Source organism: Medicago truncatula, chromosome 1 (genome assembly GCF_003473485.1).
Source record: "Medicago truncatula cultivar Jemalong A17 chromosome 1, MtrunA17r5.0-ANR, whole genome shotgun sequence".
Taxonomy (NCBI): Eukaryota; Viridiplantae; Streptophyta; class Magnoliopsida; order Fabales; family Fabaceae; genus Medicago; species Medicago truncatula.
Genome location: NC_053042.1, coordinates 4,418,209 through 4,439,633, shown reverse-complemented (window position 1 = coordinate 4,439,633; position 21,425 = coordinate 4,418,209). Strand labels below are relative to the sequence as shown.

The 21,425-nt window shown below is 32.3% G+C and overlaps 3 protein-coding genes across 10 annotated transcripts; 2 read left to right on the top strand and 1 right to left on the bottom strand.

The window, feature by feature from the left end:
- Window positions 1-415: 415 nt before the first annotated feature.
- On the bottom strand, window positions 416-6,211 carry LOC11414514 (histone deacetylase 2). Its single transcript, XM_003588974.4, has 13 exons — window positions 5,972-6,211; window positions 5,824-5,879; window positions 5,620-5,737; window positions 4,285-4,347; window positions 3,920-3,988; window positions 3,681-3,847; window positions 3,528-3,592; window positions 3,397-3,443; window positions 2,318-2,362; window positions 2,173-2,223; window positions 1,701-1,787; window positions 1,429-1,516; window positions 416-801 (listed from the first exon to the last, which is right to left on the bottom strand). Exons 1-13 carry the CDS (start codon window positions 6,065-6,067, stop codon window positions 701-703), a joined length of 1,053 nt encoding a protein of 350 aa, XP_003589022.1. The 5' UTR covers window positions 6,068-6,211; the 3' UTR covers window positions 416-700.
- Window positions 6,212-9,197: 2,986 nt separating this feature from the next.
- LOC11412551 (calcineurin B-like protein 10) lies at window positions 9,198-15,104 on the top strand. Of its 8 annotated transcripts, none has more exons than XM_024775317.2 (10): window positions 9,199-9,429; window positions 9,524-9,701; window positions 9,827-9,922; window positions 12,599-12,681; window positions 12,798-12,857; window positions 13,169-13,277; window positions 13,373-13,425; window positions 13,884-13,964; window positions 14,036-14,098; window positions 14,685-15,104. In XM_024775317.2, exons 1-10 carry the CDS (start codon window positions 9,412-9,414, stop codon window positions 14,706-14,708), a joined length of 765 nt encoding a protein of 254 aa, XP_024631085.1. In that variant the 5' UTR covers window positions 9,199-9,411; the 3' UTR covers window positions 14,709-15,104. The 8 variants fall into 8 exon arrangements, 6 of the variants coding, with proteins under 6 accessions (XP_024631086.1, XP_024631085.1, XP_003589021.1 ...); XM_003588973.3 differs by having other exon boundaries at window positions 9,201-9,429; window positions 14,036-14,148; XM_039832476.1 differs by lacking the exon at window positions 9,827-9,922 and having other exon boundaries at window positions 9,202-9,429; window positions 9,524-9,611; window positions 14,036-14,148.
- A 3,104-nt stretch (window positions 15,105-18,208) lies between these two features.
- On the top strand, window positions 18,209-20,733 carry LOC11414204 (uncharacterized). The gene is made up of 5 exons (XM_003588969.4): window positions 18,209-18,425; window positions 18,528-18,612; window positions 18,999-19,496; window positions 19,830-19,920; window positions 20,353-20,733. The coding sequence occupies exons 1-5, from the start codon at window positions 18,266-18,268 to the stop codon at window positions 20,437-20,439; spliced, it is 921 nt and encodes a 306-aa protein (XP_003589017.1). The 5' UTR covers window positions 18,209-18,265; the 3' UTR covers window positions 20,440-20,733.
- Window positions 20,734-21,425: the final 692 nt, after the last annotated feature.

The window sequence follows — 21,425 nt, the reverse complement described above, 5'->3', positions numbered from 1 at the left end:
CCAAATGCAACACGCCAAACTTTATTGATAAAATGTAGAAATGGAAGACCAAACTCTCAAAACAAAGCATTACTTAAATATGTAGTATTGAGGAAAACCTAACCGATTAGGGAAGAAGTCATCCTTAATAAATTCTAGTTCTGAATACCACCACTTAAAGTCTAGGATATCTGAAATCGGGTGCTAAATCCCTTAATAAAATCACTTACTTTACTCTGAAATCAATTACTAGTTCTAAAATATCTAGGCCCATAAATTTTATAAATGGTCATCCTAGCATATTGCTTATTTTGTGTGTAGTTGACCTTTCGTATCAAACTATCAATTGATCTTTCACTTTAATCTAAAGTAGGAAAAACAACTTTTGTGGCGGGTATCATTTGCCACCTGCCGTATCAAAGTGGGTAGAATGATACACAGTGAATGATATTGTCCATGCAGTTAAAGTTTCACATGCAAATACAACTCATTTCTGCGTATTATAATATACACTCAGCATTTACAGACATGTTACAACTCATACATGATGTAAAACACATTTTCATCTTTTGTTTTTTGTTTTTTTTAATCACACTATATACTGAAAACAGTACGCATTGAAGTTTCCACTGATAAGCCAACAGAAACTCTTACAACGGACCATTTTTCAGGGTCAGTAAATCACACAATAACCTCACAACGTGGAAGTACAGGATCACTGTTATGCAGTCTTTGGATCTCCACTCGTTTCTATCAAGCATTTCTTCTCTAGATTGAGAATTGAATCTGCGATGACCCTAGCACTGGACTTCATGTATCCACCTTAAACATGAAATGAAAAATTAAGAAAACCTGATTAACATCTCAAATAGGCTGAGAAAATAATTGAAGAAAGTTCGCTAAAAAGGTTTATTACACATTGGTTTAGAACCCGTCATGTTTATAAAATCAAGATTCAAATCGTGGAATTGGAAGACCATTTTCTTAATCGTGAATTGAATCTTGTTATGAATCCTAAGATACATTATCAATAAAAATACGATACTCTTATGTAAAAAACAAATGGCATAGCAAAATTATAAGTTGATATATCATTGATTCATTATACAAACATAAAATAATACAAGATTCAAGTCTTAAATCAAATGACAAAAGAGATATCCATTAGACATATTATATCAAACAGAGAACGTGGAAAAAAGACAAGCTTAGAGAAAAATTATTATGAAAGATTCCATTTAACTAAAATGTTAAAATTTCCAGAAGTGTTTGAGTATGTCTTATAACTGACTAGTCACATTTGATACATTATATGGTCATATTTTTTAACTATCATGGCTGTTCAATACTTTTTATTTTATTTTCCAGGATAAAAATGGGGCTTTTGTTATGTAATTTCCCTGAACACATCGTGGCCCATCTATGGTAAGGAGAAGGAGAAGAGCAAACCTGAAGTGAGCATGACAATAGGAATGTTCTTCTTGCGAGCAAACCGAAAAACTTTCTCATCTCTAAGAGCAATTCCATCAGGACTAATCTGCATGCACAAAATAGCACAAGCAATACTTAAGATGTGTGGTAAAGAAATAGAGAAAATAGCAGCTAACAAGTGCCTATTACTTTCTTACAGAAACTATAGATCAAGAGCAAATGACCAGCCAAATCGATTTAATAAAAGTTTACATTTTACTTCAATAAATTGAATCCAAGAATTACATTACCTTCAGCCTTCCTAATGGATCACCTTCTAGGATGTCAGTTCCAGCATTATAAACTAACAACTCAGGGTTAAACCTTCGCCCAGCAACCTTGAAACACATCGGCATGAATAACAAAACTAAGCAAGGACCTGATTGTTACTTTTAATATAACTTCTTCAACTGGTAAGAAACTCTAGAATATTCAATGCGTATGTTTGGGAGTCAGAAGCAGTAGGGAAAGGAAAAACAACAGAAATGCGAAGGGGACAAGGTGGTTAGATAAAAAAAATTCCTCTCTCATTTTGACTGTTGAAATTAAGATGGTAAAGGCAAGTACATGTTGAATCAAATGATCACTTAACATAGTTGAATAATTGGATGGGACAAAGTAGAGCAAAACTATTCTATATATACAAATACACAATAGTCCTAGTAATGTGTTGGGTACTCAAGCCAAAAAATTAGAGAATAGCAAAGTCATATTGAAACATACCTCGAGTGCTTCATCTAATTTCAGCAGATACTCTTCTGTACGAGTCCCGCTCTGAAAGTTCAAGGTGAACAAAGAGAGAAATAAATGTTACAGAGGAAAATCAGAAAAAATATGATTCAGGTTTTAACTGCTATAATGAATATACCTTCACTTCAACTTTCTGATTTATGTAGCTTCTTGCCTCATGATCCTAATATAGAACACGGGAAGAAATAGTAAGATGTTCGTCTTAAGATAATAAATTGAAGATGGCCATGCCGGAAAACATGCACATCCTAAACTAAAAGCAAATAATTTACTGTTGTCACTGAAAAACATTTTCCTAATATGGGGAAAAATGTTGTTACAGCATGATGACAAAGCAGTTAGAAGGCATTGCTGTTTTAATAAACCAATTTCAGTACATTTTTTTAGCAAATCATTTGCTGGCTTCCTGCGCACTTCATTTGCAAGTTAATTGCAGAGGCAAGCGCAGAAATTATAAATGTTAAACTTGACATGAAGGCCATTTTCCAGTATTCAAATTCAAATAGGTTTTTATTTAAAAAAAGGCTTGGGTACAAAGAGTTGATCATATTATTGGGATTAGCCTTAAAAACAAAGGTATATGCATGTTAGCCCAATAAACAGAGATATATAAAGACCAAAGTAAGCTCTCAGATAAATCGTTAAAAAAGACTTTGATCTACATGTACTTTCCAAATTTTCAATTTTCTAACACTAGCATTCTTAGATCCACATAACTAATCCACCTAATAGAAAAAGGACATTGATGTTATTTGTTAAAAACGTAGCACCTAGAGCACGAGGTTCCCACCATTGCTGAGGTCTACAGAGTGCCAAACTCAAAGCTATAAGCAAACTTAGCCTTGTAAGTGAAGATAATGTTTCTGCGACCAGATGCACGACCACATCACACAAGAAAGCAATGCCCCTGATGTACTAAGGCTCAGACTCATTCGACAAGTAGAATTAAGAAAATAATTACAATAATTTTTCATGCCATGATCACAATGGGATTCACAGGGAGAAAGATCCATCATTCACATCAAGACAGAGGATACGATGATCTAGATGGGCGATCGAACCCCAGGACACAGGCAGCATGTCAGATGTCAACCAGCAATGTTGAATAGACAAGCCAAATGCCAAGAAAGAGAAATGGAGAAACACTCACTTTATAATAAAAAGCAGTATAAAATATCTAGGAGCATAGAGCTTTACCAAAGGATATATTCCAGGGTTATACATATCCAGAATGTAGACTCGGTCTGCCATTACAAGGGTCCTATCAGTGAAAAAATCCTAAGAGATATGAAGGCAAACACAAGAGAGAGAAATTCTTTTGGCCATACTATCATCGGCAAAGTCCATTTCATGACCATTTCCTTGATGTGCATCAAGATCAATAATTATCACCCTGAAGATTATACAGACAATTTTGCACAGGTGTTAATAGAATAAGCGAACCGGCAATTTTTTATTTTAAAGTCTAAATGTGATAGAACCTTGATATATTCAACTGAACAAAAGCAAAGTGGATGCATAGAGAAATATCTGCGTAAGCACAAAATCCACCACCATTTTCTGCAGAACAGTGATGAAAACCTCCTCCCACATTAATGGCCCATCCTCTCTCCTTCGCAAGTTTCGCAGCCAATATAGTTCCTCCAACCTGCCATTAGTATAAGAGTAAGATCAGATTCTCGGAGATGTTAAACAGACTTCAAGTAAAAAGTTGATTTACCTGTTTCCTGAATGGGAAAAGAACTTTACGTTGCACAAGACAATTGGGAAACAATGCCACAGGAGGGACCTATATTTATTACTTTATGTCAGTAAATAATCTTCAATATGTCAACTGAATAAATCCCCAGCAAATGCCATTCTGTTACCAGAAAAACAATGGAAACAAATAAACCAAAGATTTCCAGCAACGCCATATAAGTTTCTTTCAATTCTACACCAGCAAGATAAATTTTTATAACAATCTAGACATAAATTTCCATTTAAGAGCTTCACAGAAAGAAAAAAAAAAGATAGGAGTGATAGTACATTTAGAGCACAAAAGAGTAAATAAATGCCTCATACATTCATGTAAGCGGAAAGTACCTCAATTATCTTGGCAACGTTGGAACTTTCCTTCAGACTATTCAAGTATGATTCTGAGTGTACCTTTAGATTGAAAAGGGAAAAAAGTAAAATGGACTTAGCACTAAACACCGCTTAAAATGCATCACAGTTTGAATCACACTTTTTTGTTTCATCATGAAAATCATAAATGGTAACCAAAACAATCAAACAAGTAACTTCAGCAATCAGAAACTTAAAATATAAGCCACCAAAATCTAGGAAAGCTTTGTTCTTCAGGAGAATGGGTGGTAAAACAAATCTTTCATATAAAACAATTTAACATGGTGTATATATCATATGGGAAAAATGTTTACAAGGGCGCAAAAGTATAACTATTTAAGTAGCTAATGTACTAAATGTTTTATTTTACTCATTAAATTCTTAAGGCCCCCTCTGATTGGTAAAAAGTAGCTAATAACTGATAGCGGATGAGCTAGTTGGTTGAATTTATAGTGTTCGGTAAAATTAGTTGTTGAACTAGCTGATAATTGAGAGAAAAAATATAAGATATAAGATCAAACGCTAGAAGTAGCTTATAAAAAACGCTATAAGCTAGTTGAGAAGAGTTCATGAGAAAAAATTGTAACCGATCTTGTCAATTTTAGTCGTATGAGCTTATATACTATAGGATCGGTTTGGCAAAACACATTTTTGAGATTGTAGCTTATAAGCTCATAGGAGTATGCTTATAAAAGACCCGTTTTGTAAAGTTCATTTATTACAAGCATATAACGTTTTTTGATAAACTAATTCAATTTTTTCTCTCAATTTTACCTTTGTAATCTTAATTGGAAAATAAATAAATTTCATATTTATAAGGCTATATTTTTTCATGTCATTTCATATTTATAAGGTTATTTTTATCATGTCATTTCATATTTATAAGTTAGTTCAACCGCTAATCTTAGAAAACACTCCAAGTTCAATAAATTAGTTTATTTACTATCAGCTTTAAGCTAGCTTATAAGCTTTCTGCTATTAGCTAACTTATTAGCTATTTATTACTTTACCAAACAGAGCCATAAGCTATGAGCTCGAAAATTGGCCTTGCCAAACAGAGGCTTAATAAGCTAGCTTATTAGCTATTCGTTATTTTTACTGAGCCATAAACTATAAGCTATTCACTATAAGCTCAAAAGTTGGCCTTGCCAAACAGAGGCATAATTAAACGCCTATCAGAGAGAGTTCATGACATTAGTGGTTGAATTTAGTAAGTAGTTTACATTTATGAACTACTTCAAACACTAAATAAGTCCAATTAACGACTAGATGATAAACTCTTCCAAATGAAAGAAAAGAGAGTGATTAGATTACCACTAGAAGATCATCTTTAGAAGCTTCAAGAGGCTCAACGATGCGATTTTTATCCAAAACACCAAAAGAAATAAGAAACTTACAAATTCGTCCCCATTTAGACGAATCAAACGGATGCCTAAAACAAAAATCAACAGAAAATCAGTAACACGATTATTCCAAACGCGATTATTCACAATTCGAAAGTGCTTAATTGATTATTACAGTTTCTCTATGCCGAGAAATGATATGTCGTAAGAATCAGAGTAGATAAGCGGAACCTGAATAGTGAAAAAGAAAAGTAAGTAACAGAAAAAAGAAGAAGAAAAAAACGATTGAAGAAGTATAAGTTAGTTATGGAATTGGTGGTTACTTTGGAGGGAGGTACGTCGAAGTAGAGTTTGGTAGAGAGGATACGGTTGCGCATGAGAGTATCGTCAGCGGCGGAACAAGAAGGAGGCGAAGACATCGGTGTTGCTCTGTGAAGATATTTTAGCGGTGGTGAAGGATGGATGAAATAGTGGCAGAGCCACCGATACACCGATTTGACTCGGTGATGATTATCAGGGATAAAATTGAATTAATGATGATTCAAGGGGGTTATGTGATACTTTGAAAACAGTTTTAATTACTTTTTAATATTATGAAAAGATTGGGAAAAGAAGATCGAGAAGAAAAAATTGTTGTTTTTTATAAGACTTCTTTGATATTTTCAAGTACATTAATTATTTATTTACCAACCTATCCTTATTTATTTTGCATCTTTTTCCTCAATCAACAATAAGTATTATGTTGAAAATATAAATTAACTCTCTCTTAAGGATAAAATTGTAAAAACAATAGTAATTATATACAAATTTAATATTACAACCAACTTTCTTAATTTCTACAATTTTTATAAAAAGCTCCTATATTTAGGACGGAGGTAATATTTTTCTTAGAACTTGTGCTCTTCAAAATTTAAAGTTATACTTTTAATATAAAATTTATTTATTTTTTCAACAAAAATATATAAAATTTATTTTTAATTTTTATTTTAAACTCATTAACTTGTGCCCTAAGGGCACAAATTAGCATGACCCTTAAAAGATCAAACAATAGAAAAAAAGGACATTACACTCACCTCCTCCGAAAGAAGATTAAAGTGCACTCATCTATCTTCTTAAGTTAAAATATACACTTTCCTTCTTTGAAAAATAAAATTTATTTTTTCGATTGACCATGATTTGGTGGTGTGCTCTTAAAAGATCAAACAAAATAAAAAAGGACATTACACTCACCTCCTTCAAGAGAAGATTAAATTGCACTCATATATATTCTTATGTTAAAATATACACATCCTTCTTTGAAAAATAAAATTTATTTTTTCGATTGACCATGATTTGGTGTTGTGCTAGGAGTCTCACATCGAATATATAAAAGGTGTTTGATCTAATCTAGTATTTAAATCATGAGGCTCTCCCACACAGTTTATTAGTCTTTAGGGTTGACTCTTCTCATAGGCTTAAGTCCTAACATGTTGTTCCTTGTTACAACATCCTGTTATAATAGATCTCGGCTTTATGATCTTCAATCAATGGGTGAAATCAAACTATGTGAAAACTAGTCAAATAAATTGAACTGTTGAATCACTTTTTTATGGATGAGATCAATTACTGCATTAAACTAAGTGAAACTGCGTGAAACAGTTACAACAGACAATCCAAATTTGAAATTATGATGTTTACTCATCCATGAATGAATGTGGCTGTTTGGATCCACGGTAGAACGCTCTAGACGCGCGTTCGTAGTGGTCAAACATGGTTTGACCGTAAACTTTCATGTTTGGCTTATATTCCTCTAAATCGATTCCACCTTCAAAATCATGGTAGACTGGAAGCTACGATTTGGAGTTTCTGCGGTTGCCTAAATCGATTCTAAGTTTTTGTTTTGTTTTTCAAGGCAATCTTCCATCAATACCCTTTATTAGTGTCTGTCATGGTTGAAAAACAACAACCTTGTTTTTCAAAAGGAAGAAGTCGAACAAGATAGCAAGGAATGGAGAGTTTCTGGTCGAAATCATTGCTTACAGAGTAGAAATTGCACGTTTCTAATGGTATTTTATATCATTTTTGCAATTTTTACAGTGGTATCTCATTCTGTTTTTGATGGTGAGTTGGTGAGTCACTCACCGAGTTGTCCTAATTGTTATGGTGGTAACTTTCTTTTACAGTATTATAATAATAAGTTTATCCTTTCTTTTATGCAATATATTAACTATTTTTGACAAAATGCAGTATATAAAATACACTTAAATGCTTATATTATTCTAAAATTAACTTATAAATTATATTATTTTAAAACGAATTTGTAAAACAATAAAATTAACGTAATAATTTTTTACTAATTATATGTAATTATATTAAATTTAATTATTGAACATAAGTTTAAATAATTATCTAAAATTGAAATGGGATATATAATTTTAAATACAATTAAAAGGATAATTTGGTCATTACACATTTAAAATCAATTTTGATTCAACCTATCCAAACAACATCAACTCATAAGAATCACTTTTAAGTGAGGGTACCCAAACATAAATCAATTCACATCAACTCACTTTTAACCAAAATCAATTCTCTCAAAATCAATTTTCTCCACCGCCAAACCAAACACACACATGCTATTATGTACCAAAAAATAATTTGTCATGCTATTAGCAAGAAAAACAAATTAAATATGTGGATGAAGATTTCGTGCTAAGTGGCATCATAAATGATTTGAACATGTCATCAAAATTGATTCTATAAATATATCAATTTTTCGTTTTAATCTCTCTAAATTTTTCCTTCAACTTTTAGTCCCTATAAAATTTTCAATCACTACTTTTAGTCCCTATTTTTAAGTTATTTTTTAATAAAATTATGCAGAAATGGTAGAATATTGTAAAACAAATTCACAAAAAAAGTTAGAATTTTTTAATAAAACATAAATTTAATATAAATTTTTAACCGTAAAATATGTAAAAAATCATATTAAATTCATGTTTTGTTAAAAAATTCTTATTTTTTTAGGGAGAGATTTTTATAATATTATAAATTTTTCTGCAAAATTTTATTCAAAAATATGAATTCTACATATGAGTTTATTTTAAAAGAGGGACAAAAAATAGTGATTAAAAATTTTATAAAATCTAAAACGAAAAATTAGTATATTTATAAAGACCAAAAACATATTTAACCTTATAAATTATAAACTATAAGAAAAGCTTAAATTTATGTCTAAGAAACATATTCAACAAAGAAGGTATTACCTGGCGTATGATTAGTGTAAGAAGATGAGGCAAGATTGTGTGGTGACAGCAGTTTCATCATGTGGGAACAAGCGAATATTATTCAACTCCACACTACTATCACACCATTAGAAGCTTGTTGTTTTCACCTTCATTATTTCCTAAAAACACATGAAAATACCAAAAAATCCATGGTTGACTGACTATGGTCGGGTTTCTGTTTATAAGCGGTGGTTAACTATTATTGGAGGATTTTTTTGTCATTTTCATGTGTTTCTATTATGCTTATGATATCAATCGGGTGCAGTTTAACAAGTCTCCATTTTATCTCTGTTCACATTTGGACTCATATCAATCAATATGAGACAACTACACACCACATGAGTCAAAGCAAATAAAGAATAGAAGAAACCATAAACAGAAACATAAATTACAAAGGAAGGAAGTCTTAAACAGCGAAACAAAACAAAACAATCAAACAATGCATCACACGCTTTTCCATAATCATCCTCACCAATTTCGATCCTAGAACACTCACCATGCCTACTCATTCCCCTGTAACTTTTTACCTACCTACTCATTTTTCTTCATTTCATTACTTTATAATTATTCACATGTATTGAAACTGGATTTTATTTTTTGACTGTACAGGATGTATCTACAGGAATAGGGGAGTGTTTCTATGCAGCTTTGATGCCACTCATAGCTGTCTTTGAGGTTTTGGTCTTTGCTGTCACAGGTTGTTTCAATTCTCATCTTCCCAATTTTCACACTCAAAAATCTGCTTATACTGCTAAAGACTTCATACGCCTTGCTCAAGAAACCAGATGTAATTACTCATTTCAATACAATACTGTTTCAATTCTTACTTTTTTTTTTTATCCTCAGTAAAATAGTAAACAATGGCTTAGTGCATTTTCGGATTGACTGTTGAAACCGGTGAAATCATGGCAGGTTACTGTGATTCTGTCAAATTCTTGTGTGATTCTGTAGACAAGTTATATCCAACAATATGCTGTAGGTGTTTGTTGTTATTTGATAATGATGATGGTATGTGCTGGTTAATATCATAAAATAATATGAACCATAATAATTGATCACGTTGGATACAACTATATAATTAAAGAATACATCTAACATAACAGCTGAGTTTGATTGCTCTTTATATTTATTATTATTGTTTAATAAACTTTATGCCAGTGGGGTTTGAAGCCAGCTTTGATGTGGTCCTATGGTCTATTAAATTATCCTAACTGCTCAACTTTATTGTAAAGCTCTGAATCTAATACATTAAACTAAGTTTTTATTTTTATATACTTTTCTTCCTCTTCAATTACTATTTTCTCTCCTCAAATTACATTTTAAAGGGGTAAACTTTTCAATCTCAAGTCAAAGTGAACTGTTTTGAAGAGTAGAGTTAATGTACCTCTTTAAAGGCCTTGATTTGTAAGCTTGTCCTATAGTTTTATATGGGATGGAAACTGAAATGGAAGTTATTGTGCAATACTAGTTTTGCACTTTGTACTTGCATATGAAAGTCACACATGATATAACTTCATTTCCCACAACACATTTGCAACAGCAATATACAATATAGCCTTGTTTTTAGGTTTCAACCACAACACCGCTACTTTGAGATGAATATCCAATCAGCTACGTCTATGGCTTTATCGCCGGTGGTCCTCTCTGATGATCTCATTGCTGAGGTACTTTCGTTTCTCCCCGTTAAATATCTTCTTCGATTCAGGTGTGTCAGTAAGTCTTGGAAAAACCTCATCTCTGATCCCGCCTTTGTGAAACTACACCTTAGTAGATCAGCAACACAAAATCTGCTCTTCACACTAATCTCGCACCACATCACAGATCTCACACCAGGCGATTCCTCGGATGGCAGTGACGATGTACCTGGGCTGGATTGCAGCATCGTTCCTTACTCCATGCACCATTTAATTGAGAATCCGTCATTCACCTTTTCCATCGACCCTTACTATCATTTGGTCAACAAAGATTGCTATCGTATGGTTGGCACATGCAATGGATTGATCTGTTTGAGTGATTATTCTGTGACCGATGAATATAGAGAGTACTGGTTTCGTTTATGGAACCCAGCAACCAGGACAACATCTGCGATATTTGGTCGTTTTCAAGATTCTGAAACTTTCAGCTATCATGGCAATTTCAACTTCAAGTTTGGTTGTGACAATTCAACTGATACTTATAAGGTGGTGGTGTCCCGTTACCATCCAAATCAACAGAGAAGCATTGTGAGGATTCTAAGTGTGGGTGATAACGTTTGGAGAGATATTGAAAGTTTTCCTATTGTTCCTCTTCATTTGGACTTTGGGGAATATTATTGGAATGCAGGTGTGTATTTGAGTGGCACGCTTAATTGGTTAGCAATTCACAATGACATTCATTATAATATTAAGGATAAGAATATTACCGTTGAGCAATTTGTTATTGTTTCGCTTGATCTGGGTACAGAGACATACAATCAATACTTGCTGCCTCGTGGTTTTGAAGAAGTGCCACCTACTGAACCAACAGTTGGTGTGTTGGGGGACTGCCTTTGTTTTTCTTATTCTTACAAGAAAACTGATTTTGTTTTATGGCAGATGAAGAAATTCGGGGTTGAAGAGTCTTGGACTCCATTTCTTAAAGTTAGTTACCAGAATCTTCAAATAGATTACAACTTTAGTGACGATGAGATGAAGTATCGTTTTCCTTTGGTGCCGTTGCTTCTTTCTGATGATGATGACACACTGTTACTTAAGAGCAGTCAAGATTACCAAGCAATTCTCTATAATTTGAGAGATAAAAGAGTAGAGCGAACAAAAATGACTGCAAAAAGTACTATTACCGATAATAGAACCAGAAATTATATACAGTGGGTTTCAACCAAGGTTTACGTTGAAAGTTTAGTTTCAACTTTTTGAAACCTTATCCTCAGGTTGAAGTCGGGAAACTGCTACTGAATGGTTGCCTTGTCCTCCCAAGTTGCCTTACCAACTGTTCTGTCTTGTCACTGTATTCGGGCTTGAGGAAAAGAAAAGGCAAGAGTTACGCAAGATGACACTGATATGAGTTATTTGATGTGTATGCAAATGCAAACATATATATTATATCCCTTAGGACGCACCAGCTTGGGGATGCCACTATCACTCATATAAGAAGGAATCTGAACTCTGATGTACACAACCTTGTGGACTTGAGTTTTCATTTCTACAAAAAAACAGATTCAAGAACTTTCTCTGTCCAAGTGCACTTTTTTTTCTGAATTTTGTTTTCCCCTAATTTTGGTTCTGGTCACCAAAGATACTTCTAAGTTTCAACCATTTTAGCATCTCTTTTCAGCCATTTCTGTCACTGATTTATTTAACACAGTGTACAACTTTTGTATGACAAGGGGGCATCCATCTCTATGGCATTTTCAAAACTAGGTCGGTGTTTATGCATCTGTGTTTGAAAGAAAAAAAAAACTGAGAAAGATGAACTTCGAAATTGAATATATGAGAAAAAACTGAGTACAATTGGTGAGGATGCATTTTATATAATGATCCTAACTAAACTAACAAACTTAAACTAATTTGTCACTAATATAAACCAACTTGTAACTACATTTAACAAACTCTAATTATATCTAAAAAACTGAGATTTGCTAGTTTGAACTTTGAATAACGAAAGGTTTGGTTTGAATAATTGGCTTTTGTGCTGTTAATAATGCAGTTACTGTTAATGAAGTTGAAGCATTGCATGAGCTATTTAAAAAGATAAGTAGCTCTGTAATTGATGATGGCTTGATTCACAAGGTAAGATCATATTTAGTTTCAATGATTGAAAGCAAGCTTTTCACATAGAGTGTTTCACTTTATTCAGCGATGCAGTGATCATGATGATACTTGTATTTTTTTTCTTTCAATTGTAGGTGGAGCTTCAATTAGCTCTATTTCAAACCCCAAATGGAGAAAATCTTTTTCTGGATCGAGTAAGCTGTTCCTATATTTTTTAGCCATGGCATGTTTCTTCATGTTAATTCCTATTTTGTAGATGAAATTGTATTGTAATAGATTTACTTTTATGTTAAAATGAGTATATGAAAATAACATGCTTAAACGAATATGGCAAAACAGTTGCTTGATTTTGAGGAACCAACATAGGGAAGTGGCATTATGATACGCTTTGATAAGATGCATGTGGAAAACAATTATACTCTATTAGTAAAAAAATAAGACCACCGTGATTCTTCCAATGATGCCATGAATTTACTAATGTGTTAAACTCCATTTTCTTCTCTAGGTTTTTGATATTTTTGATGAAAAGAGAAACGGTGTTATCGAGTTTGATGAATTTGTCCACGCCCTCAGTGTTTTCCATCCTTACGCCCCTATGGATGAAAAAATAGATTGTATGTTCAAATTGAAGACCATCTTTTGATTTCATGCAAATAACATCAAATTTTGTTCACATCTAATTCTAAGTCCCATGATGATAATTTTGCAGTTGCATTTAAGCTCTACGACCTGAGACAAACAGGGTTTATTGAGCCAGAGGAAGTGAGTTCAGTAGTTCATTTACAGTTCTGTTATTTTTACACAAACTTGACATTTCGACAACAGTGGCTAATTATGGCCGGTATAAGGTTATGGAATATAATTTCAGGTGTTCAAGTGTGTGCGCGCGCGCGTGTGTGTTTCCATTAATTATCCAAGTTGTGTACAAATATACAAGATTATCATTAACCACGATTTGTGTTCAAATATACACTTGAAAAATGTGGTTAGTGATGTAAAATTGTGCTTAATTGTGTTGACGGGATGCTTAATGAGCTGTGACACCTTGTTATTTTCATTAACCGATCACTGAACATAATTAACTACATATTTGAATTGCGTTAACTATCTAAATTGTTGTCAAAATTTGTGTTAAAATATCATTTCTCTTCACTTAAGCCGCATCACTTTAGGCATTATAAGTTTATTAATTATTAAGTGTTTGATTTACTTGGTTTCAGGTGAAGCAAATGGTTATAGCTATTTTGATGGAATCTGAAATGAATCTTTCTGATGATCTTCTTGAAGCTATTGTTGACAAGGTCAGCTTCTAGTGAAACATATTTAGCTGCAATAAGTTATATTGTTTACAGGACCTTCACTTTGCCTGCAGACAATTGCCGACGTTGATCAAGACAATGATGGTAAAATCAGTAAAGAAGATTGGAAATTTTTTGTGAGTCGAAATCCGTCTCTCTTGAAGAACATGACACTTCCTTATTTGAAGTATGCAAAAATTCCTTACTTTCTTACTTTGGTCCGACTCTTTCTAAAGTGAACAATTCACATACAAACTTGTGGAAAAACATCTTAATTACCGCTTATAGCATAAACACTTGTCATATAAGTGCTTATGTATACTCTATTTTATAACAAAAGATTAAATAATGTCAAACTGTTTTCATATAAGCTATAACCTATTTTCATAAGCTATCCTGAAGAGTTTGTTGAAGTAAGCCGAAACAATTTATGCCATGTCATAAGTTGTTTCGATAAGCGCTCTCAAACAATCTCACAAGTATTATGTAAGTAGATAAGCTCAAATAAGGCAATGCGAACAGGTTTTTAGTTTAAAATGAACAATACTAGTCGTCGATGCATAAATCAATGATTGATATTGTATGGACATGCATAGCAAATCATTAATATATTGAAATGTCAACCATTGATTTTCTGACATCATAGGAGGAAAATTCTTCCTACTTCTATTCCTCTAAAGTCTTTAAAACGATAACAAATTGTGTCACTTTGTCATCTTCCAGGGATATCACCACTGCGTTTCCTAGTTTTATTTTCAAATCAGAAGCTGGAAATTGAGAAGAAAATGTTTTATTGTCTATTTGAGGCAAATGATTGGATTGGTTATTGCTGTAAATGGTAACAACATTGGTAATTTGTTGACAAACAATCATGGTAAGCAACATTGCATAGTTCCTGCAATCATACCCTAAAGACACCAAGTTTTTATGTTTTGTATGTTTGAAGGAACATTTTTTGAACCAACAGAAATATTTGTAGCCTATAATTCATAGGTTTGATTACATGTTTGTTCACATAACCAATGTTTTTATGCATTTTGGTTCCATTGTACATAAAGAGTGACGCAGTGACATCTTCAAGTGAATCATCATGAACTATTTAGACCAAGTGTATTTAGTGTATTAACTTTATTTAATTTTAAAGCATATTTTGTTTTTTGATTCCACTAAAATTAATGTTGGATAATTATTCACTTCAAAGGTAAAATTAATGGAATCGGGCTTTTTCCATGAGATAAGAGCAAGAAGGATTAATCCACTTATTTCTCTCTTTATTTTGCTTTTCTTCTCCAACACCAAAGCTATACAATGAAGGATGTACTTGACATCAAGTGTTATTTTCAGAAACGAAAATGAGGTTTTACTAAAAAAAAGCGCCGCTGCACATCACGAGATAGGGATGAAAATAGATCAGGCTGGCCTACACGGGCCTACGGCCTAGCTTATGACAGGTCATATCAGACTTTTTTCTTAAACTGAGAAGGCCTAAGCTTTTTTAGAAGCCTATTTAGCTTAAAAGGCTAGGCCTCAGGCCATTCAAAAAGCCTCTTAGATCTTTTTTTTTTTTTTTTGAAACAAGCCTCTTAGGCCGACCTATTTAAGTAAACATGAATAATATTATTTATTATTATATTATTTTGTACTTTGAATTAAAATAAAAATTTGTTAACTTTTTAAGTAATTTAAGCTTATCAGTATACATTAATGTTTTGCATATTTAAATGTATTATTATAAACTAAAATTGAAATATGATACATTATATAGTCAAATTCCCTAAAAACTCATCTTGATTATCAAAGGAGAGTTTAATCTAATTTATATATTAGTCCACTAGTCTATTTAAACTTAAATCACATTGCTTATTTAAAAATGTTCATATGAAATAGGCTTTTAAACAGGCTAGTAGGCCGTATCAGGCTTTCAGAAGGTCAGACTCAAGCCTAAAAAGTAAGTCTATGACAGGCCGCAGGTCAGGCTTAGGCCTTCAAAAAATTTGGGAGGCCAGGTGTTAGCCAATATTTTTAAGGGCTATCATTAAATGCACTCAAAGTAGGTTGACCTTGTAATCGAAAGAATTGTTCTTTTATCCTTATCGAAGTTGGACTTATTGGAGATACCTGAAGGCGCGTGTCTCGGTTCGACAGATGGAAACTCTCGAAGAGCAATTTTTTTTGGATAAGGTCAAAACCAACAGATACTTCCAAGATACATTCGAAATTCAAATCGAATGGATAAGTATTGTTAGTTTACTGCAGTTATAGTTTTAAATTGAAATCTATGTAGTTATTTCTATTTGTATAAATAGTAGTTTTTCCCTAGCGAAAAAAGGTCACAATTCAATCATACAAAAAACTTATACTCAAATTATCCGCATGGAAGAGAGAAACGAGTAACAAGTTGCAATATATGAACATGTGTACCAATTTACATTCAATCAATGCAATTTAATTAAGTTCATTTTCTTAAATGTCTTTACAATTTACTTGTTTCTTTTGAGCAATTCATTTACCTTTATTTACACCAATTTCGATTGAGTTCAACTGGGTTGAATTCGATTGCTTTTTACTTTCTTTTATTTATCAAGTTCTTCAACAATAACATTAAATTTCTGAGAAATAACAAACACAATATGTCCTTAAGATTTACTGTTGATCTTGCAAGTAAAATATTTTTAAATTAGCGGTTGTTTACCAAAAATCAGTGTAAACACCAGGCTCAGGCCTTGCAAAACATAGCTCGCCCTAGCCTATTCCCACCTCTATTCAACAACGTGAAATTTAATTTAATAATAGATTTATTGCTAGTTTATTGATGCTTTTGTGTAAAATATATATTAAAAAACCATGTTATCAAAAAAAGAGCATGCATAATCCACCGTTGTACATGTATAGAGGGTTTAGGAAGGGAGAAGAGATATGTTTGGTAACACAAAAAAGTTAGCTTATAGTTTATTGGACTAGCTTATAAGCTTGTTTTAATAGAATGAGATGTGTTTGGTAAAAAACTTTTCTTATTAGCTTATAGCATTTTTTAAGAAGCTAATTCAAATAGCTTTTTAGCTTATAACTTTTAGTTTTTTATACTTTATTCCATTTTTAACCTTTATTTTTTTTTTATTTTTTATTTTTTAAAACAAGTGACACTAAACCCACGTTATTAAAGTAACTGCCATTTTTTCTTCTTCTTTTCCGGTTTGCTGAACAGCCATGCACTTTCTTTTTTCCTTTTATATACAGATCCTCTTGCATTCTATTAGTTTATATACTATTTATAATTTCAAATAAAACTATATAATTTTCAAAAAATAAAAAAGATATATTATATGAAAGTTCTTTTAAAAAAGATATATTATATCAAAGTTAAAAAGTTTAATTACACAAAAATCACAATTTAATTTAATACCATATTTACTATTTTAAAGATGAAAATAATTAAAATATTTAATAAGGCTAAAATATGGTTTTAGTCCCTGCAAATATGTCTCGTTTTGGTTTTAGTCCCTGTAAAAAAAAATTGTTTTGGGTCTCTGCAAAATTTTTTGTTTTTGAAAATAGTCTCTAGAGGGACTATTTTCAAAAACAAAAATTTTTGCAGGGACCTTTTTTAAAAACAATATTTTGCAGGGACCAAAAACTATAAAATTGGTTCAGTTATAATGCGCCACGTATGCAAATCAGCACAAAAGTGCGGTCAGGGACTATTTTAAAAAACAAAAAAAGACACATGCTTATAAAACCAAAACAAGACATATTTGCAGGACTAAAACCATATTTTAACCATTTAATAATAAATATATTAAGTGAAATTGTTTATAAATAAATAAAATAGACACATGCTTTTATGTCATTTATATTTACTGGCCACTTCAACAACCAATTTTACCACACACATTAATTTTAATAAGCAAGCTTTTTCAGCTATAGATTAATTTTTCAGCTATCAACTAGTTTATCAGTTAACTACCTTGACTTTTCTTTTTTAAATTAGGGACTATATAATTATTCTAAGATAAATTACCGATTGATTTGGAGAAACACCACCCAATCACGTGTTACTGTGATTTCTCATAAGATAGGCAACATTTGTCATTTTGTAGCATCAAATAAAAAATTAAGATAAAAAACTAAACGACAAGTATAACGACAAATCTTGTAAAAAAAAAATTATAACGACAAATATTGTCGTGCATTTTAACATTTATGCAAAAAAAAAAAAAAAAAAGCTGATTGATTTATAAAAGTGATCGTTAGTTCATTCTTGTGTTGTCGAATTTTGTGATTTCCAGAAGCGTAAGCAAATATCAATGGCAGACAAACCAAGCCGATCACTGATTCTATACGGCGATGGCTTAGCTCGTTTCATCGATCCATCATCTTCTCACACAAACCTTCATTCTCTCGCTTCTCTTTCTTCCTGCGCTTTCTTAACTCTCTCCAATTCCAATTCCAATTTCAATCCCTCAGGTTCCTTTCTCTCTTCTCTCTTCTCTTTCTAATCTAACCCACGCTTCTTTCTTAATCAATTAATTGTTTTCTTTAATTCACTTGATTTTATGTAGTTTTCAGAAACCGAGGATGACAGAATTGTCCGAGAATTCACACTGCTTCTTGATGCATCCCAAATTCATGATGAACAAACCTTACCCGATAGGTATTTTCTTTTATATTATTATTCATTTTTCATAATGTTATTTGGCGATGTAAATAGTTTTACACTGTCATCTAATCGAAACCATCAAGAAAATTTTGTATTTATAGAAGAAAATTTTGTGTTAACTATATTATATAATATGAATATAATCAATTGTTGGATTGGTGAAATTCGATATTTATAGCGAATTACTATTAAGCTAAGTTACTATTGGAGTGACTTGATCCCTCCTCGTTTAAAAACGAACAAGTATTTTATAGGGTTAAAAGTGTAATGGGTATGATATTTTAGGTACTAAAAATATTGTTTTTTTCAATTAGATTTGTTGCTGTTTTGCGAGATTACCGTGTCACATGAAACTTTCACATTCTTTTCTCGGAATATAGGTTTATGGGAATGAAAGCTGCTATAATGACCAACCATTCAGGGTTGAAATCTTTTAGTACCAAACTTGGCTTCAGTGTTGTTCAGTTGGATGGGTTGGTGAAACAACATGCTTCTGAATCACAAGACAGTGATATTGTGGCCGTTGAGATTCTCAAGTTGCTTGGCTTTCAAGAAGGGAAGGTTTTAGACAACAGCCAATTTGATCTTGTTTTCATTCATGTTGGAGCTGGTGAAAAGGACAATGGTAGTGAACAAAATGCTGATGTGGAGTTTGTGGATGCATTGGTTGGTGCAATAATGAGACAAGCACAGCCGGGATCTGACGTTGGTTCTCGCCTGCACTTGTCTGTTGTCATGAGCTATGGCAAGGTCTTGGAGGATGACGAGTCCAAGTTTTCAGTGTCAAAGAAGGTTGATGAGAAGGACTCTTGTTTTTTAACGCTGTATCCTTTACAAAGTTATGCTATGAAAGGAGGAGTTCCTCGCAAGGATGTGAGGTAATTTAAGCTAGCATTTGGTCGATAGGTTATAACGGGATAAAACTGAACATATGGTTTCTGTTTCATGTTTGGTGCATATTAAAAAGTTTACTTAATAGATCATGAGAGATGATTGAAAAAACTGAGTGGTTCCTTTTGATTCCACTGAAAATGTGGAACCAAAGAAAACTATACCTATGTTGTGTATCAAACACTTTTGGTGTGACTTGCAAGGATATGTTCAGTTTTATCTAATTGTTATGTCCCAAAGAGTTAATGATATCACTATCAATAATCCTTGCTTTCTTTTTGGATTGTCTTGCATACTTACCTCCACACCAAATGATGCAGGCTCCATTCACCAATGTTAATTGCTCAATTGCAACATGCTGTGACTCGCAAGGATAATGTACAGAGGTTTACTTTCCAAGATTTCATGAAGGTTTGTTTTGAAATTTTACTCACAAGCTCATAGTTTATTACAAAGTCTTTTTATTTTTGCTTTGCTGCATGCCTTATTATGAGGCCCTGTTCTGTTTCTTTCTCTTAACGTGTGTTCTTTGTCCATTCGCCTTAAACCTTTGACATTTCCAAATTATTGACCAACAACGTGTATGCTTGAGTGGTTATGCCAATATACCACATACAATTAATTCTGTAAGCGTTTCCAATAATTGTAAGGCATCATTGTTGGAGCATAAAAATGCTAGCAACTCAATTACTGATGCTATCTATGATATCATTACTTTTAGTTTAGTTTTAAAGATTAACGATGCTTAGAATTTCCCTAGTGGTTGGCTTGTAAAGTGACATTTAATGATCTATTACTGTATTATTGCTTCACTTAACATGTTTCTTTTTCCTTGTTATGCAGAATGGTGGAAATCTCACAATACCGGCAGATAGGTTTTTGCATGAGATAGCTTTTAAGATGTGGAAAGCTCCAAAATATGGAGCTTGATCCCCATCCCCCCTCCTCTTTTCTGCTAAGCCTCTGCCATAGCTGCAGAGGTATTTGAATATGTACAAGGTGGTCCACCGATGCCAATTAATATGTTTGTTTTTGTTACTTCGTTTAATAACCAAAGATTTTGATGTACACCTATCTCCCCTGCGATATGCTGTAATAAAAAATAACAGCAACACATAATTTGACACCTTTTTTGAAGACATATTCTTAGTCCAAATTTTTGTACCAAACAAACATATTAGCATTTATGATTTTGAAATTGTAAGGATCGAACAGTTTAATCCCCTCAAATTTACAAAATAACACTCTAGTTCTTTAAATTAAAGAACTTTAGTCAATTTAGCCTCTACACCAAAATATCACAATAAGAAATATTCCCCAAAAGCAATAAATTTCTCTATTTGCTTTGGTTCAGATATTAAATTTTGAGTTCTCATCTGGATTAATTCAGTGGTTTTACTTTTACATATGTTCCCTAGATTTACTAAAAATACATTCTCTCTTAACACTTTCTTGTACTTTATATTGTGTTTGTATGCATTCGTCTTGGTGACAATGTAACGAATAAAAATAATGTATGTCTAAAACTGAAAATCGGAGACCATTATTATTACTTAGAAACTAGAAAGACCAATGGGTGCAGTGAGCTTCATGTGAAGAGTGATCACATCACATCCTCCCAGGGAGACAATTCCCTTTTTTTTTTTTACCATTCTTATTTATTTGCCAATAATAACCCAGAGAGGTAAATTTGCCAAAGCGATTTGAGCAAATAGGAAAACTCTAAATAATTTGTTTTTTGAGGAAATGCAGTTAAATCAAACCAAAAATGCCTTTGAATATTCATAGACCATTAAACTAATTTCATCAACACATGATAATTTATCTTTAACAAGAATAGATATGTACTCGTTTATATGAAATCTTAACTGATTTATGTTCCTTTTAATATATTTTCCATTTAATGGAACAGAATA

Coding starts and splice junctions, on each gene's coding strand:
- LOC11414514 (XM_003588974.4), bottom strand. CDS start 6,067: ATGTCTTCGCCTCCTTCTTGTTCCGCCGCTGACGATACTCTCATGCGC. Junction 3,444..3,527: donor AATGGACTTTGCCGATGATA/GTATGGCCAAAA, acceptor TTGTAATGGCAG/ACCGAGTCTACATTCTGGAT. Junction 2,363..3,396: donor ACCCTGGAATATATCCTTTG/GTAAAGCTCTAT, acceptor GTTCTATATTAG/GATCATGAGGCAAGAAGCTA.
- LOC11412551 (XM_003588973.3), top strand. Junction 9,923..12,598: donor GTTATTTGATAATGATGATG/GTATGTGCTGGT, acceptor TTAATAATGCAG/TTACTGTTAATGAAGTTGAA. Junction 14,149..14,684: donor ATGACACTTCCTTATTTGAA/GTATGCAAAAAT, acceptor GTCATCTTCCAG/GGATATCACCACTGCGTTTC.
- LOC11414204 (XM_003588969.4), top strand. CDS start 18,266: ATGGCAGACAAACCAAGCCGATCACTGATTCTATACGGCGATGGCTTA. Junction 18,426..18,527: donor TTCCAATTTCAATCCCTCAG/GTTCCTTTCTCT, acceptor TGTAGTTTTCAG/AAACCGAGGATGACAGAATT. Junction 18,613..18,998: donor GAACAAACCTTACCCGATAG/GTATTTTCTTTT, acceptor CTCGGAATATAG/GTTTATGGGAATGAAAGCTG.